This window comes from Mustelus asterias, chromosome 17 (assembly GCF_964213995.1).
Source record: "Mustelus asterias chromosome 17, sMusAst1.hap1.1, whole genome shotgun sequence".
Taxonomy (NCBI): domain Eukaryota; kingdom Metazoa; phylum Chordata; class Chondrichthyes; order Carcharhiniformes; family Triakidae; genus Mustelus; species Mustelus asterias.
The window spans coordinates 46,058,821-46,076,933 of record NC_135817.1 but is presented as its reverse complement, the minus strand read 5'-3'; the positions used below and the strand labels follow the sequence as shown (position 1 = coordinate 46,076,933).

Here is an 18,113-nt window from a genome sequence, read left to right as displayed (position 1 = left end):
TTGACCATGTTGTAGAGTCCAACCAAGCTGCGCATTGGCAGAACTGGTGTTGTAGATTCAACAAGTATAGGACCAGTTCAGGGTTAGAATGGAGGCCTGATAAAGAACAAATCAGCACATTCCTCTATTCTATTGGCAGCAGCGCAGATTACATTTTTATAACACAGGGTGTTAATGAGGATACCACAATCAATGAAGAGGTTATTAAGCCTTTGATTTGCATTTCAGTCTTCAGGGGAACATTATCTAGACCATGATGAGGTTTAACAGGAACATTCAGGAATCCAGAAAAAGTACTGATTTTTTTCATTAATGAAATTTGCCTGATAGCTGCGAACATGGTGCCCTAAAGGATGACCCCTCTCCGAGATTGCATTGTGATGGGAGTGCTTGATGAATCCTCCTCTGATTTTCTGCAGTCCAGGGAGGATCTATCATTGTCGAAGGCAGTGCGATTAGCAAGACAGGCTGAGCTATGGAAACAGAATGGAGTTTTAATCCAGGGTGATTGAAAACCTTTGTGGTGACAGACCAGTAACTCAATCCAGTTCGTGAGCAATAGAGCTACCAGTGGCAGTAAGCAACAAACCTATAATGAAGATGGAGCGGTCACCACCATCATCTGATGCTTCCATTCTGGCAAGAAAACCCCACTGACATGAAGACTGTCCTGCCAGAGTGTGATTCCTGCAGGAGACGGGGCCATTTTAAAGCAGTATGCCACAGCAGAAAGCTTTCAACTCCAGTCCAAAGATTTACAGAGAGACCAGCCTGGTCAACCATTACCCTAGAAACTGAATCTACAGACGAATGAAATGCCTTTCGTGGACGAGGTTGCAACATCCAAGGGGAATTTTTGGAGCGCAGAAATCATGGCCAATGGCCACAAAATGAATTTTAAATTTGACACGGAAGTAAGAGTGCCAATTCTTTCTGATATAGTACAGTGGTTGAACTCTGAGTTTCTCCAGCCATCTATCATTTGACTTCATGGTCTAGGAGCACTGTAGTGAAGGTGGAAGGGCAGATGACTGATGCGTTTCAACGCAATGAGAGAGAACTCACCGACACTCAGCATGCTATTCATAATCAAGATTGTTCTTTACTAAGGAGAGAAGCTTGCATAGAGTTGCAGCTCTTTTATGCACCTGTTACATTAGAAACTCAAGTCAAGCCAGAATGGTCTAAGCCTGTCTTCCTGGGAACAGTAATAAACCTGTAGCCACAGGAGGAAATTGCAGAAATTTCACACCTCTTCGACAAGAGGGAGGATGATGAATGTGGAGGTGACCAGAACACCACTGAGCAAGGTGACCAGGATACCAATCTGCCTGACCATTCTGGTGAGGATACCCGTGACATGGAACAACCTGATACAGGAACTAACTTTCCTGAAGACAAACCAGGAACAGAAACTCCCAGAAATCCCAGTCAAACAATTGCAGAAAATAAATCTGACTTGGGAAAATCTGATCTCAAACTGAAGGAGTAATTGCTGAAGTACCATTTGTTCGTCTCGCACACATTTTGGATGTACAAGGAATAAAACAACAAGCTAATCTGGTAAAACACCATTGAGCAACGGAAGCAGAAGTGAAATCCAGCTCCACTCCAGGTATTGATTTGATTGCTGAAGCCCCTGAGGTGTCAAGGCCCAATGAAGTGAAGAGATACATTGGTGTGAGGGCAGAATGTGCACATAATACAAGAACCACATACAGTGCCAACAAAAGAATTATTAACCTTGCTGGAGAATAATCTTCATCTGTCCATCTGATTCATTGATGAGTTTGACATTGGAACTGCACAACATCTCATCCCAGGTGTAGGAATCATTGAATGTGCTTAAGCAACAGATACTTTTCCCAGACATTGGACTTGTTGGAATTTTTAAAAATTCATTCACGGGATGTGGGTGGCATTGGCTGGGCCAACATTTATTGCCCATTCCTACTTGCCGATTTCAGAGGATTGCAGACCATTACAGCTGGATAAACAACAGGAGACACTGCTTTGAGAAGAAGCTGCTGATGCTGTAACATCACAAGGGAATTCCACAAAGAAAAGGAAGAGAATATCCATTCTTCAACTTTCCACAGAAAACCAGAAGCCTACTGATTTAACTCCATCCATGCAGGAATATGGAGAGCATATGTCCTATATTTATTCCAAGTGAGCTGTGGAGCACATTCAGAGGTGAATGCCACCTCCACAAGAGACTCTGAAAGAAAGGTGCGGGATAGGGGGATGTAGGATAACGTGTATATGTTTAATGGGTAGTGTTAAAGACTTGGGGGGAGATATAGTATAAAGAGTTAATCACCATTATGCTAATTGCTAAATACATCATTAGTGATGTCAGATCATGTGTGACCAGAGGGCTCAGAGAGTGATGATTTTGGGTCCACGATGAATGCAGTTTTTATCCTTGATTATTTATCCTTGTTCATAATTGTGTATAGTTAACAAAGTTCCCAGAGTTCTTGTTCCTAGCAGTCTATGTTAAAAACAACTGGGACCATTGGCGATGACACTTCAGTAACCACATGGCCCCTGGCCCTTGCAACGTTATGAAGATCGAGAACATGCTGCGAATGTGACGCCAAACCAATAAATAATCATAAGAACGTAAGAACGAGGAGCAGGAGTCGGCCATCTGGCCCCTCGAGCCTGCTTCGCCATTCAATAAGATCATGACTGATCTTTTTGTGGACTCAGCTCCACTTACCTGCCCGCTCACCCTTAATTCCTTTACTGTTCAAAAATCTATCTTTGCCTCAAAAACATTCAATGGGGTAGCCTCAACTGCGTCACTGGGCAGGGAATCACAACCTTGTGGGAGTATTTACGTTGAATACTTTTAAATCAGTTGCAGGTGACAGATTCAATCATTCAGTTATAAATATTACACAATTGCTAATATGGTTTCATATGAATAAGTCAGAATTCAAATGGAAAATTTCCTTGCAAACTAATCTCTCATTTCTGTGTCTGTGTAAAAAATGAGTCACAAGAAATACAATCTCTGATAATTAAATATTAACATGGTTCAGAATTGATTACTCTGAATGCAAGACTTAAGGGGTTAAATTGATCACGGCAGATGATGTGTAAGGGGATCATGGTGTGGGATTACCCCATGGCTATTTATTGTGTTGTAGGCACGTGGCAAATCATGCTCCCTGCTGTTTTACAAGATTGCTTCATGCAGCCAGTGCTCTCCATCTTGTTCACTGGCTGCCCACATTTTGCAAGTGGCTAACACTGCTTAAAGACAATCAGCACTTCTTAAAAGGGAGGTCTAGGACTGCAAGAACATAAAACTTAAGAAATAGGAGTCCAGTAATTTTGCTCCACCATTCAATAAGATCATGGTTAGTTGAATATATTCTAGGTGTAGTCACTTCAATGCCCTGTACAGTTGTAGAAAGGCTGCCTAATTTTATCCTCCAATCTTCTGAAGTAAATGTCACCACTCTATTTGCCTTCCCAATTACTTGCTCTACCTGCATACTAATATTTTGCAATTCATATACAAGGACACCCAGCTTCCTCTGTACTGCAGCATTCTGAAGTTTCTCTCCATTTAAACAATATTTTGTTTCTCTATTCTTTCTGACAATGGGATAACCTCATATTTTCCCACATTATACTCAATCTGCCAACTTTTTCTCACTCATTTAGCCTATGTCCCTTTCCAGACTCTTTGGCTGGGATTCTCCTAAAAAAAACTCAAGTCCCCAATTCGTGGGAAATGGGAGTAAATCCCGCTGTTTTTTTAAGCATGATTTCCAGAATCAATCTCCAACATCCTGTGCATCACAGAGTGCCCTAGCAGGATTCCCTCCGAAAGGTGGGGGGTGGGGCCTATTCCTGCCCAAGAGTCTGGCAGCATAGCGCTGAGTGGGCCACTGCATACGCCGATCTGTCAGCGTTGGAGATTGGGGCATGCGCAGTGGCCCCGCATTGCTGGCCTCCCGATCAACCTCCCTGGGTAAGCCCCAATCTCCCTGATCCCCGTCCCCCTTGGTCAGCTCTGACCCGACCCCCTCCTCCCCACTAACAGTCCTGACCCCAAGGCACTCCACACCACCACCCCCACCTGGATGTCCAGCCCTGGTAACGTCTTCCCTCCCTCTGCCTGCGATCCCAATGCAGAGTGGCAGTGGGACCCCCCACCCCCACCGATCACCCCCAATAGACTCTGCCCCTCTGGCCCTGCTCCCTCTGGCCCCACTCCCACTTGCACTGTCCGATGCTTGTGGGCAGTGCCAAGGTGCCCCTTGGGCATTGCCAGTTTTCCCTTTGGGCAGTGCCAGGGTGCCAGGCTGGCAATGTCCAAGGGGCACCCTTCCCTAACTTCCGACCTCCCGGGGTGGACTCAATGGCCTCCCTTCCCTCCAGTGGATGTTTCCCATCAGTGAAGGACTTGGTGGATGATGAGTCTGGGAAAGGATGTGTAGATAGTTTGAAGTCTCACAACATCAGGTTAAAGTCCAACAGGTTTATTTGGTAGCAAAAGCCACTAGCTTTCGGAATAGGCTGTTCCTTCGTCAGGTGGGTGGGAGTTCTGATCACAAACAGGGCACAAAGACACAAACTCAATTTACATGAATAATGATTGGAATGTGAGTCTTTACAGCTAATCAAGTCTTAAAGGTACAGACAATGTGAGTGGAGGGAGCATTAAGCACAGGTTAAAGAGATGTATATTGTCTCCAGACAGGACAGCAAGTGAGATTTTGCACATCCAGGCAAGTTGTGGGGATTACAAATAGTGTGACATGAACCCAATATCCCGGTTGAGGCTGTCCTCATGTGTGCGAAACCTGGCTATCAGTCTCTGCTCAGCAACTCTGCGCTGTCGTGTGTCGTGAAGGCCGCCTTGGAGAACGCTTACCCGGAGATCAGAGGCTGAATGCCCGTGACCGCTGAAGTGCTCCCCAACAGGAAGAGAACAGTCTTGCCTGGTGATTGAATGTGGCAATGCAGGTGGAGAAGGTAGTCAAGAAGGCATACGGCATGCTTGCCTTCATTGGCCGGAGCATTGAGTTTAAAAATTGGCAAGTCATGTTGCAGCTTTATAGAACCTTAGTTAGGCCGCACTTGGAATATAGTGTTCAATTCCAGTCGCTGCACTACCAGAAGGATGTGGAGGCTTTGGAGCAGGTACAAAAAAGATTTACCAGGATGTTGCCTGGTATGGAGGGCATTAGCTATGAGGAGAGGTTGGAGAAACTTGGTTTGTTCTCACTTGAGCGACGGAGGTTGAGGGGAGACCTGATAGAAGCCTACAAGATTATGAGAGGCATGGACAGAGTGGATAGTCAGAAGCTTTTTCCCAGGGTGGAAGAGTCAATTACTTGGGGGCGTAGGTTTAAGGTGCGAGGGGCAAGGTTTAAAGGAGATGTATAAGGCAGATTTTTTACACAGAGAGTAGTGGGTGCCTGGAACTCGTTGCCGAGGAGGTAGTGGAAGTGGATACAGTAGTGACATTTAAGGGGTGTCTTGACAAGTACATGAATAGGATGGGAATAGAGGGATATGGTCCCCGGAAGGGTAGTTAAGTTGGGCAGCATGGTTGGTGCAGGCTTGGAGGGCCGAAGGGCCTGTTCCTGTGCTGTAATTTTCTTTGTTCTTTGTTCAGTGGGGAGCAAGAGTAAACCCTATTGGAGTGAATAACTCCCAGTGTGGCAGGGTGGGGAGGCGTGGGGGGGGGGGGGTGGGGGGGGACACGCTAGGAGACTTCATTCCCGGGTGCAAAATGGAAATGCTGATTACTCTGGAAATCTTAGACTCGCGGAGGCCATGACACCCAGCGCGAAGCCTGCAAAATGGTTCTCCGCAGATGAATTGCCCCTCCCTTTGTGTCCCTCCTCACAACTATCTATCTTTGAATCATCTGCAAATTTAGCTGCAATACGTTCAGTCCCTTCATGTAAGTCATTAATGTACACCATAAATAGTTGAAACCCCAGTGCTGATGCCTGCAGCATTCCACAAGTTAAAGCTTGCTGATCTGAAAATGACCCATTTATTCCACTCTGTTTCCTATTATTTAGCCAATCCGCTATCTATGCTTATACTTCATCCCCAATGCATTGAGCCTTTGTGCAGTAATCTCTCAAATCCAAATACCCTATATCTCAATGGCCTCCTTTATCCATCCTGCTTGTTACATCCTCAAAGAACTCCAATAAATGTATCAACCATGATTTCCCTTTCACAAGGCCAAGGTGACTCTGTCTTATTGTTTTATAATTTTCTAAATGTCCTGCTACTATCTCCTTTGAATTCTAGCATTTTTCAGATAACTGATATTAGGTTAACTGGCCTCTACTTTCCTGTTTTCTGACTGTCTCCTTCCCTTCTTGAATAGGGGCCTTATATATGCTCAATAGAGGAGAGATCTACACTTGTGAGATACTGGGCAGAGGTTTGCAGAAACCAGGGCAGGGAGAAAGGCTAGTGGAGGTGCCTGCTCACCCGAGGGTGTAGAACACACACCTAGTTCTGTTGCATGACTCAGATGAGGATTTTGATGGGTAAGGCTGCAGGAAGACTGATGGATATACACAACCACATGCATGGGGAGCTCATTTGATGGGTTAGACGCACTGAAAGACTGTCAGAAAGGAATGTCCAGAAGCAGCCTGGATGGAGTCAGATGCATTGAATTTCAAAGCCACGATCAATTTAGAGACACAGGGATTACTACGTTGGACGTGCTTATAGGTTGCAGTTCCGGCTGTATTTTAATCAGACCCTCCTTACTGAAGTGTTGATGTCCGAAGCATTGGTTCTCACTCAGGTTGAGGTCAGAGAATTGCTTCCTCATGATACCTGGTAGTAAAGCTTCCTGCTGAGAGTACTTTCTCTTCCCTCTCGTAACATCTTGTCTTGCTCTGCTTGTCCTCCCTTCATTCTCTCTGTTAAACTCAATTCCAAGAGGAATGCTCACCATTTCTAGAAGCCCTCCAGCACCAGTCAAACCACTCCCTGCAAACTACTAAAACTTCAGTTAAGCATTGGAAAGCTCTAAAAATGTGTCCAATGCACCAACAGCCGGAAGAAATAATCCTATAATTAATCTGCAAGCGGTTTATGATCCATTTAAGAGGCCTGAGTGGGCGGGTGGGAGTGCTTCATGATGTTTAATATATATTCAGCTGTCAGATATTAAGTCAGGGTATAGACTTGAGCGCTGTGCTCAAAAATGGTAACACAAGCATTAAATCAGCATTGCATACTGATTGATGTTATTAATCTTCCTGCTCAATATACTGCCAGCAGTCATTCAGTGTGTGCATGTGTGCAAACCCATTTGTGTCTGGTGCACTTCACATCAACAGTGTGTCTGTGCATCGTGGGTGTCTAAAAACAGCTACTACACAAGTTGATTTAGCTCCCCCTTATATCTTGATTTCAACAAAGAGCCAATGATATATTTTCTTCCGAAAAATCTGTGTTAAACAGCAATGATTTTCCGCTGAGACAAAAATTGATCAGGAAGCACTGCACAATCTTGCAAAAATAACAGCATTTATTCATATTTATTGGGTTAATTAGCAATGCCACAACCAGCAGATCAGGCTAAAGCTCTGAAACCCTGCCACATCCAGTCATCAGAAATGCTGGACAATTAAGCAGACAGCTCCACGTATATCCTCCATGCTCAATAAGAGTGGAGCGAGTGCAAGAGACACAAAAGAAACCTTACAACTATCTTCAACTGAAAGTGCCGAGCAGATGATCATCTTCAGCAACGTCCAGAAAATTCCAGTCTTCAGCCAATTCAATGAATGTCAAGTGATATCAAGAAATGACTGAGTGCGCTGGAGTGTACAGTATCTCAGTTGTACTGCGCCCCAGCTAGCCTCGCCCCTGGCTACCAGACAGCCAAGAAAATTGACAGGTATTTGCATAAAAAGGAGGATATATCCAACCTGGCTAATTACCATCCTCTCAGCTTTCTCTCAATCATCAGTAAAGTAATGGAAGCAGTTATCTAACAATCCCATCACATTGTGCATACTCAGCAATAACCTGTTTACCAATGCTTAGTTTGGGTTTCATTGGACCCATGACCTGACAGGGGGAACAACAAGCCCTATTAATCTGCCAATCACAGAAAGTTACATTTTCAATGACAGAAAGGAAGGACTTTTCTTTTGGTTAGAGAGGTATTTGACATGCAGAAACACTCATGTTTAACAGTCTCTAATTCAAAATACTGAGTAAACTACATCTAGGACTTCTATTTTCATAACTTTGAGTCCACATGCTTTACCAAAAGGGACACTTGGCGCACCTTTGATGTTAATAATATTTACTTTGTGTATTTTAGCCCTGCAAAGCAGTTTTGCTGGTGAAATAACTGCTTTGCAACAGAATGCAAAATTGAATGAACAGTCACAGAACCCTGTTTCTATGAAATAAATGGCTATTGTAAAACTACCCGCTGCTAATTAGTAATCCTGAAGCTGCTTAACTTCTTAAAATAGAATTTAAGGAAGGGAAGTCTCACCTTCTAACAAAACACAGTGATTGGAAAAATAGAGAGTCATGCACATATACATTCAAAATGTCAATGTCCAGAAATGGTCCATCTCAATGACAGCAGGGTAGGCTTTGAATTTGAGAGATAACAAATCAGCAGTTAATTTTACATCTCTCCTAATTCTTATTTCACTATCCAACAAAGTCAGAATTTACCCCAGCATGTTTTCCCTGGTTGAACATGACAATAAAGCTGGTTATAGATATTCGAAAGAAGAAAGCTCAGTACATGTATTACCTGCCAGTGATTAGGAAGAAGAGAGTGAGGATAACGAGAAGAGTGAATCCTCCAACTGCGGCAGTTGCAATGACCAATACTTGTCCCTGTTCTGTGGCAATGTCAGATGCTGGAATAAAAATAGGAAGAATGGGACATTGAAATACAGTAATGTAACAGGTCACATTTTATGTAAAGTTGCAATCAGCATTGTTAAAAATTAGCACTACACAATAAATCAATGTATCCTCAAGGTAAAACAGGTAAGAATAATTAATCTCAAAAAACAAATATCAGTGGCTCATGTCACAAATTCTGAGAGCAGAGATAAGGTTATAAGCCTTTTTGCCTCTCAATGTTTGCCATGCATATAACCATATGGTTTGTGCTCTGCCTGTGTTCCTTTTCTGGTGTCATCGGGTACTATGGTGGACATTGATTAGGAGCATGGACTTGCACATGAGGACATCAACATTAATTATGATGCATTTACTTCACATATATTAATGATGAACCACATCCGGAAGTAAGAGTCAGTAGATATAAATTGTATGACAGATCACCCGACTTACATAAACAATATAAAGTGATATCTTTGAACGTCTCCCTCACAACATCTTTGCGAACAAAGAATGCAGCTTTAGAACTCGACATTATTCTAATTAATTTCTTTTGGATGTGGGTGTCATTGATAAAGTCAGCATTTGTTGCCCATTCCTGATTGCCCTTGAACTAAGGTGTTTGCTAAGCAAATTCAGAGGGCAGTTCAACCACATTGCTGTGGGTCTAAAGTCACATGTAGGTCAGACCAAGTAAGGACAGATGCCCTTCCCTAAAGGGCATTAGTGAACCAGGTGATTGCTTCTTGCCAAGGTTAGTTTTCAAGTAATTGGAATTTAAATTCTACCAGCTGCAATGGTGGGATTTGAACCTGTACCTCCAGGACATTAGCCTGGACCTCTGGACAACTGGTCTGGTAACATCAACATTAAACGCTGCCTTCCCACCAACAATTCATATAGCTTCAAACCAAAGTGGATTGGAATCAAGTAAAGAAATATAAATGTTTGTATGTTGCTGATTTATGTCCGCATATGCAAACTGTAGAAAATTAGCTTTCAGTTAAACACAAAGGAGTAGGGTTTAGTCCTTGTTATGTCCTGCGCAGAAACAAAGGCAAAATGGCTGATTTCAGGGTACAAAGTTCCGCGCCTGACCTGGGACTGTGTTACTCACGCCTCCATATTGAAAATAGCAGCTTTACAGGCCTTCCTGGTGCTTGAGAAACACAGGTGGCATGCCCCCTCCATGTGTAAATGGTGGGGTGGGAGCTAATGTCTGTTTTAGGGCCTTTCGCTAAAATCAGTTGTTACAAGTTCCACTTAGGTTTGGCCCAGTCGCCATCAGCAAAATGCAAGTACATTTTTAAAATTCCATGGCATTTTTCAAAGAAAAGCAGGATAGTTCTCCTCAAAGTCCTGGCCAATACTTATGCCTTAACCAATATCAATGAAACAGAATGGTCCAAAATTTGCTTCCAAAATAATTCTAAGGCTTGGTCATAGCAACTTCAAATAAGGATAGATGCATAATTAAACAAAGAAAGTGAGAAGTTGCTATTGGAGATGCACTGTCTGTTGATGGCTTCCACAAAAACATCTTGTTGTCAGTCTTCATTCAACTGCATTGAATGATATGAAGATTCTGCATTTGCATAGCAGATGCAAAATACGCTCGCGAATGACTCCAAGCTTTATCCATGCTTTTGTGTTTTCATGTCCTTAGTCTTAATAAATTAACCCACAATGTGTTTACCCAGGGCCTTGTAAGTGATTGATGTATATATGTATTGATTAATATATTAAAAAACACAATATGGTGTTCAGTGGTGGTCAGTTATGGGGAACCAAGGTCCTATGAAGTCATCGCATACAAAGGTGAGATATAACCAAGGACAATTTGCATCTCCTCAATCACCATAAGCCCTACTGCATCTCGGACAAGATCCCAAGTACAATCAGGAACAACATCCACGAATGACAATATTGCAGATCACTGTGAGCAATTACAGAAACCTCCAGAGAAGATTACCACTATAAGATCTAGACGTACCAACAAATTGCCTCTGTGCTTTAAGGTCTCATAGATTCACCAGTCCCATACCTATAAAGGGGGATGTTGTAATATGCCTTTAAGGGATATCAGCTTGCCATCACTAGAAAGGAAATGTGTCATGTGAGCAGCCTCAGTCTTACTTTGCTCTGTGAACAGAACACAGCACGCACAGCCCTGCTGCTGATGCCTTGAAAGCTTTCTATCCATGTATATATATTTTCATGTGCCTAATCTTAATAAATGAACCCACAGCATGGTTATCTAATCTCTTATGAGTAATTGGTGCCTTTATGTCATTATGAAAACACAACAAAATAATAGAGAATCGTAAAGATGTTCAGAATGCTGAATGCTGTGACTTAACGAGATCCCATAAATTACCCAAAAACACTAGTAGTTGTGGTTCTCTATTTTGATGGTCGTAAACCTTGATGAAGTTGATGATCACTCTGGGAGCATTCTTTATGTCCATCAAACAGCATGATGGCTGACTTAGTGTCAAAGTGCAGTAGGGGGAGGCAATGACAACAGTTTGCATTTTTCTAAATGGATTTAGCAGGATAGTTAAATTTTAATACCAGTAGCTAAACAACAGCAGAAAACCAATTATCGGGGGCTGGATCCAATTAATTTGAGCCAAACAGCAATTCCAGAATCATAATTGCCGACAAACCAATATTTTGTAGTCACACTCAGTTAAGTTTTTAATGCTAGTTAGTTTGATGAGTTTTATTATCATTCTCAATCAAAATAACTGGAATGCATAGCGCACTGATGCATGAGGCAGCACCATCATCAAGTGGAAAGGTGTACTTGTTTTTAAACACTGCTTTACGTGCTACAAAATCATTTTGCATTGCATTACAATAGCTCATTAAGGGGAATACATCCTGACTGGAAAAACATACGCAAAATTTACTTGGAAAACACCCATGTGCTTTCATAATTGGTAGGATCCCAGATTCAAGAGCTCCGAATCTGATTGAACATTTTAGAACCAGTTTTAATAATGCCCAGAGGAATGTACATTCACATATTGAAGGTCATAAGCCTGAATCTAAAAATTAACTTGGTTAAGAACAGTTATCATAGATACTTTTGGAAGCCCTTCATTGTAATCACCACAAACTTCAGCAGAATATTGTCGACCGTGTTATTTAATTTATTCTTAATATTTGATCAATGTGCAGCATTTAACTACTGCTTAGTGAAACTTTTCCCATCATGTCATGTTTCCCTGCAAAAGTATTGTAACAAACAATGCCATAGTAGTCACAGTGACTGACATGTCTAATTATTTAAATGAGTAGTACTTTCATATTGGAATTAGGAGTCATCAAAACCTTACTGCAGAGTGAATTAGTGATGAAGATCACTGGGTCTTTTATTAACATAAGGTGTTAGGGTAAACAAAAAGAAAGAAATGTGGGTCTCTTTCAGGTATAACAGCAGTGGAACACTTGTGCAAAGGTAATGAAATCTTTCGAATCCTTTCAGACAATTCCTTTCAGGAACAAGAGTAGAGCAGAGATACATTACAGCACAAATGCCATGTGTTCTATTGAGACAGAGATGCCAGAGAATCACTAATCTGCTAGCGATTAGGTTGTCATTTCATTTTTCGGAGACATTAACTAGATCATGAAAAATGATGATGTGATGGTGCAGGCATGATTATTCCTTTACCTGCGAGATTCTGTCTGTAAATTAGATGTCAATAGACGACATCACATGAAACTCGATGTTGGAATAGGCAGATAGATTATGTGGCACCCAGTAGATGCCCTTGTCTACATAGAGTCAATTAAGAATAGAGCATGTTCAAACTACATTGGGTGACAAGTAATTGACTTCAGCAATGATATTTTGCTTCAATTATGTTTCTTTCCAATTGTCTCCTTGTCTTTCTGAAAACATTTCCTCTTTGTTAAGATATGGTTCCACAGGCATGAGTTACTCTCTCGTACCTCAGCAAAGTACCATTTCTCATGAGTAAGGATTAGCAGTGCCAATCAACTATAGAACCCTCTCAGCCAAACCTGACCCCATTCTCACCCAACATTTTTATTACTTCAGCTGGGACACAGGATAGTTATCAAGAGGGAAATGATCATAGATATTCCATTCCATAGCTTAGGTTCACTGAGGCCAATTCTATCACTTAAATCTCCACGGGCAGAGAGCTGATTTTGGGATCTTACTATATCGTATAGCTCAGCTATCCACTGATTAGGAATATGAGCCATTGGATGAACTCCATTTTTAACCATTTCTTCAGTTTAATTTTCATGACTGTTACAGAATGTATCAAATACAAAAACTCTGAGGGCGAGGCGTAACTGCTCCAATATTCATGGGGAGGTATCTAAGGAGTGTGGTTGCAAGGAGAAATACGGAAATCCTGGGGCACAAATGTTCTTGAATTATATTTTTTTACAGATTGATAGATTTCCAGGGACAGGAAAATCCACCTATAGTTGCAGTCAGGAAGCATTGGGAGTAGCTCTGGTAATTGGGTAAGATCAGGGTTTGGTTGCAAAGGGATGTTGGGTAACATCAATCCAAAGAGAGGTAAAGGTGGGGTTAGAGGGGGAATTGGAGGACAACAAATGCAGAAATTGGGGCTGGAGGAGGGAAGGTCAAAGGTTATGGAGACTTCAGCCAATCAAAGCAGTGAGGAGAGGCCATGATCAGCAATAAGTTTGTCACAGATGTTGTTAATGGGGGTGGACATTCCTGTTCCCCCTCACTGAAAGGAAGTGCTCTAAAAAGTACTTATCGTCTTCAGCCAGTTGCTGCCATCTCCATTTCACTGCTTTCTTAAGCCCTGAAAAACCCAGCCAGCACTCATTAAGTTTTAAATCAAGTTTTCTGCTGCCCCCCCAGTAGGAGGAGCTGTTCAGAGCAATATCCCATTGCCCTGTTTTTACTGGTGTTCCATTTTAAGATATACAAGACCAGTTCAGACAAGTATTCTTATTTCCCCTTTTTTACTGATTTTTCCTACTGGGCTATGGCTGGTTCCAGCCTCTTCTGAATTAGTCTCATACCTGACTCACAAGCTGTAAAAATGGAGTCAGATAACATACATGGCAGGTTGGAGTTATGTTTCACAACTATTTAGTTTTGACGTCCACCTCCTGGCCCTCCTCTTACTATCTACAGGCCGGTAGACAATTCTTTTGTTCCCTCTTATGTTGATCGCCATTCCATTCTCACATTGTCTCACTTCTTCTCTCAACTTATTTGATTTGGCCTGGCTCTTGCTTGAAGAATCCACCTTGAATCACACACCCTCTTTTAATTCATCATATTCTCTATCTCCCTTCTATCCATGGAGTCTTTCGTCCCTTTGTACTTAGCCTGCATCTGAAACATCTCTTCCTCAAAGGTCACCCTTTGTCTTGTTATTATTTTTTCTGCCAGTCTTTGGTTCCATTTTGCCCATACTGAAGACCTGATTTTACTGACCCCCTTTCAGTGAATATAATCAACTGCATAACAATTGTTCATTTTAAAAAAAAGGTAGAAACACGCTCATCTTTCTCTTGGGATTGGTGGAGATGCTGCCTGTAATACAGGAGGTCAAACTGTGAATGCTTTGCTGGTGAAGCTAATAATCCCTAGTGTTATTGTGTGAACCCTCCCACCTGAATACAATGGAGAGTCTCTAACAATGTTGATAATTGTCAATACGAGAGTAATTATATTAAAATACAGCTGCAGCATTATTGATGGCACATTGAATTGATACTTCATCTGGCTTTCTTTCACCTTTCCAATTTAAAGCTCACTAAAACTGATTGTCGGATAAGGAAAGTTTTTCCACTTTCCCCCACCCCACAGTTTTCAGCCCTTCAACTCAGCAGCAATGAAGTCATGGCATCCCAGAAATGATGGGCCTATTGCCCTGTTGCAGTCTTTAGTGCGGCTACAATAATGTTTAGAGGTGAAGCATTTTTCGTTATTGTGTTCCAACATCGACCAATTTTCCTGACTTTTGTTCCTGAGGAATGCCAAGTGCCCACATGCTAAGATCAGGAAGAAGATGCAGCAGCTCATTTAGCCAGGTCTCTGCCCATTTTCTGCAGCTTCCCTAGGCTGGTAGAATTGGGTGACGATGTGGAGATGCCGGTCTGCTTTCTTGCATGTTTGCAGAAACTTGATGTCTGTGTCGATATGCGCGATCTTCTTGGAGATCCTCTCCACTTGGAGCCGGCAGTTTGCGATGTCGATGGTAGTCATGATGTGGAGATGCCGTTATTTGCAGAATCTCACTAGCTGTTCTGTCTGGAGACAATACACATCTCTTTAACCTGTGTTTAATGTTCCCTCCACCCACATTGTCTGTACCTTTAAGACCTGGCTGGCTGTAGAGATTTGCATTCTAATTAGTATTCTGTAACTTGATTTCGGTGTCTCTGTGGCACTGTTGGAGAACAGATTTTCACTCCATCTGACGAAGGGGCAGTGCTCCGAAAGCTTATGGTATTTGCTACCAAATAAACCTGTTGGACTTTAACCTGGTGTTGTGAGACTTCTTACAGAATTGGGTGAGGCATGTTAACAAAGTCGAGGGGGAATTCTGGTCTTCTGAAACTACACCACACCGATGCAAGAAGTTTATGAAGTTAATTATGTCAGAACTGTTCCTCAGACTGGAGTGTTTTTTATTCGTTCGTGGGATGTGGGTGTCGCTGGCTGGCCAGCATTTATTGACCATCCCTTGTTGCCCGAGGACAGTTGAGAGTCAACCACATTGCTGTGGGTCTGGAGTCACATGATGGCCAGACCAGGTAAGGACAACAGATTTCCTTCCTTAAATAACATTAATGAACCAGATGGGTTTTTCTGACAATTGACAATGGTTTCATGGTGATCAGTAGATTCTTAATTTCAGATTTTGTTTATTCAGATTCCACCACCTGCTGTGACAGGATTTGAACCTGGGTCCCCAGAACATTAGCTGAATGTCTGAGGTGGGGCCTGGTAGAATGCAGAAGAGCAGTCCTAAAATTGTCAGATACCCACTGGATCTTTAGACCTTCTGTTTTCCTGGCTCTTGCCACCCATTAAGCCCACAGTGACAAATCTCTGAAATCCATTTTCAATTTTCCAGCACCAAGACTTTGTGGGGAGGGGAAAACGGAGGGCAACCTGAACCAGGATACCCGAGGTTCAGCTAATGACATGTGCACCAAAACTGACCTCAGCTCACCCTAAAGAAGTGCATCACACATCAGTTCTATTATTCTTGCTTAGTGCGAGCACAGAGAGATTGGGAACAAATAAATTCCCCCCACCATTTTATCAGGTAACCGTTAATATTGGCTCTTCTTCCTTGCTACCTTCAGACTTTTGAATGGACCTACCACATATTAAGCTGATCTTTCTCCACACCTTAGCTTTGACTGTAACACTATATTCTGCATTCTCTCCTTTCCTTCTCCCCTATGTACTCTATGAATGGTGTGTTTTGTCTGTATCGCTCGCGAGAAACAATACTTTTCACTATATATCAATGCATGTGACAATAATAAATCAAATTAAAGATGATGTGAATTAATGCAATTAAACAGAACTTTAATAATAACCAGGTTAATTTTGTTTAAAAATAATATTTTGAATTCACTATGTTTATAGAAATGCTTCTGGAAGAAACATAGGTAACCCACCGCAGGCTGCCTCACACGATAGACACACGGGCATAGCTTTTCCAATCCATCCCACTGTAGGCGGGATGGAGAATTTAACAGACCATTAAAAGATTTGTTGACTTCGGGTAGGAACTTCCAGTCTCCAGTCGACGGGATGGGAAAATCCCAACCATGGCATTCCAAATATTCCTATCTATTTAACATTACTCCAGTTTGGTCTTTGTGAGTGACTGTGAAAGAATAAATAATGAAGAACCCTCAGCATCATGTTTATTACTTAGCGATGTCAGAAAGAAAGGTTGGTTACTATAATCAGATTGGTTTCCACATCAACATTTGTTATGGTTGCTTTATGAGATTCTCGAATCAATATTTAAGGATAGCTTTGTGCTGGGGACTTAAAGTCACAAAAAACAATCTGAGACACTGCCCAAACTCATTTCACTTTGTGACTCCCAACTACCATTAAACACAGAAGGACGCCTCCGTACCTTTTTGATCGGCTAGCAGAAGTCAAACAGCAGTTTTCAATCACAGACTTAATTAAGATTGATTTTTTTTTTAAGATCTAAAAATGTTACTTTGGAAGGTGGATGCAGTAGTACAACCAAGGTTTGATATGTAACTACTACCAGCACAATACAGCAGTTAATCTCTGGATCCAAATGGTACCTTCTGCATATTATAGAATGTTAGAATGATAACAGCACAAAGGAGGTCATTCGGCCTGTTGTGTCTGTGCTGGTTCTCTGAATGAACAATTCACCTAGTGCCAATTCCATCCCTTTTCCCTGTTGCTCTGCACATTACTTTTCAGTTCATAGTCAAATTCCCTCTTGAATGCCTCAATTCAACATACCGCACTCTCTGGCAGTGCATTCCAGATTCTAACCAGTCGCTGCACAAGAAGATTTTCCTCATGTCACTATTGCTTCTTTTGCCAATCACTTTCAATCTGTGCCCTTTGGTTCTTGATCCTTCCACCCATGGGAACAGTTTCTCCATCTACTCAGGTTCCTCTCCTCCTGTACCCACTTTAGAATTGTACTCTTTGTTCTTATCATCTCTCTGTGCTCTTCCTCTCAAAATCAATTGCTTCACTCTTCTCCGCATTAAATTTCTTGTTCACCCATTCAACCAACCTATCCATGTCCTTTTGATGTCCTCTTCACAGTTCACAATAGCTTCAAGTTTTGCATTGTCAGAAATTTTGAATTGTGACCAATACATTAAGGTCTAGGTCATTATTATATATTGATGCACCACTGATTACACAAAGACTCGTTGTTGCGAAATAACAGGCTTTTATTAACAAAGAACTGGAGCACTCCCAAACCGATAGCTAATCCGAACTGAGGCAAAAGGGGCAGAGAGCAGCCACCTTTATACCCCGAGGAGGGCGGAGCCCCGGATTGAGGCAGCAGGGGCGTGTCCAGGCATATCACATAAACTCTCACATAAACAGACAACTACAGTGGTTCACCATATATATCAGGAAGAACAGAGATCCTAACACTGACCCCTGGGGAACCAACCCTGTTCCGGTCCAAAAAATAACCCTGAAC

At 42.1% G+C, this 18,113-nt stretch overlaps 1 protein-coding gene across 2 annotated transcripts in view; it reads right to left on the bottom strand.

The window, feature by feature from the left end:
* The window catches only part of epha6 (eph receptor A6), a 647,719-nt gene that overhangs the window by 102,341 nt on the left and 527,265 nt on the right, over positions 1–18,113 (bottom strand). For both annotated transcript variants that reach the window (XM_078232548.1, XM_078232549.1), the window contains one exon: positions 8,798–8,906. In XM_078232548.1, the coding sequence (XP_078088674.1) occupies positions 8,798–8,906 (109 nt within the window). The remainder of the gene's footprint in view (positions 1–8,797; positions 8,907–18,113) is intronic.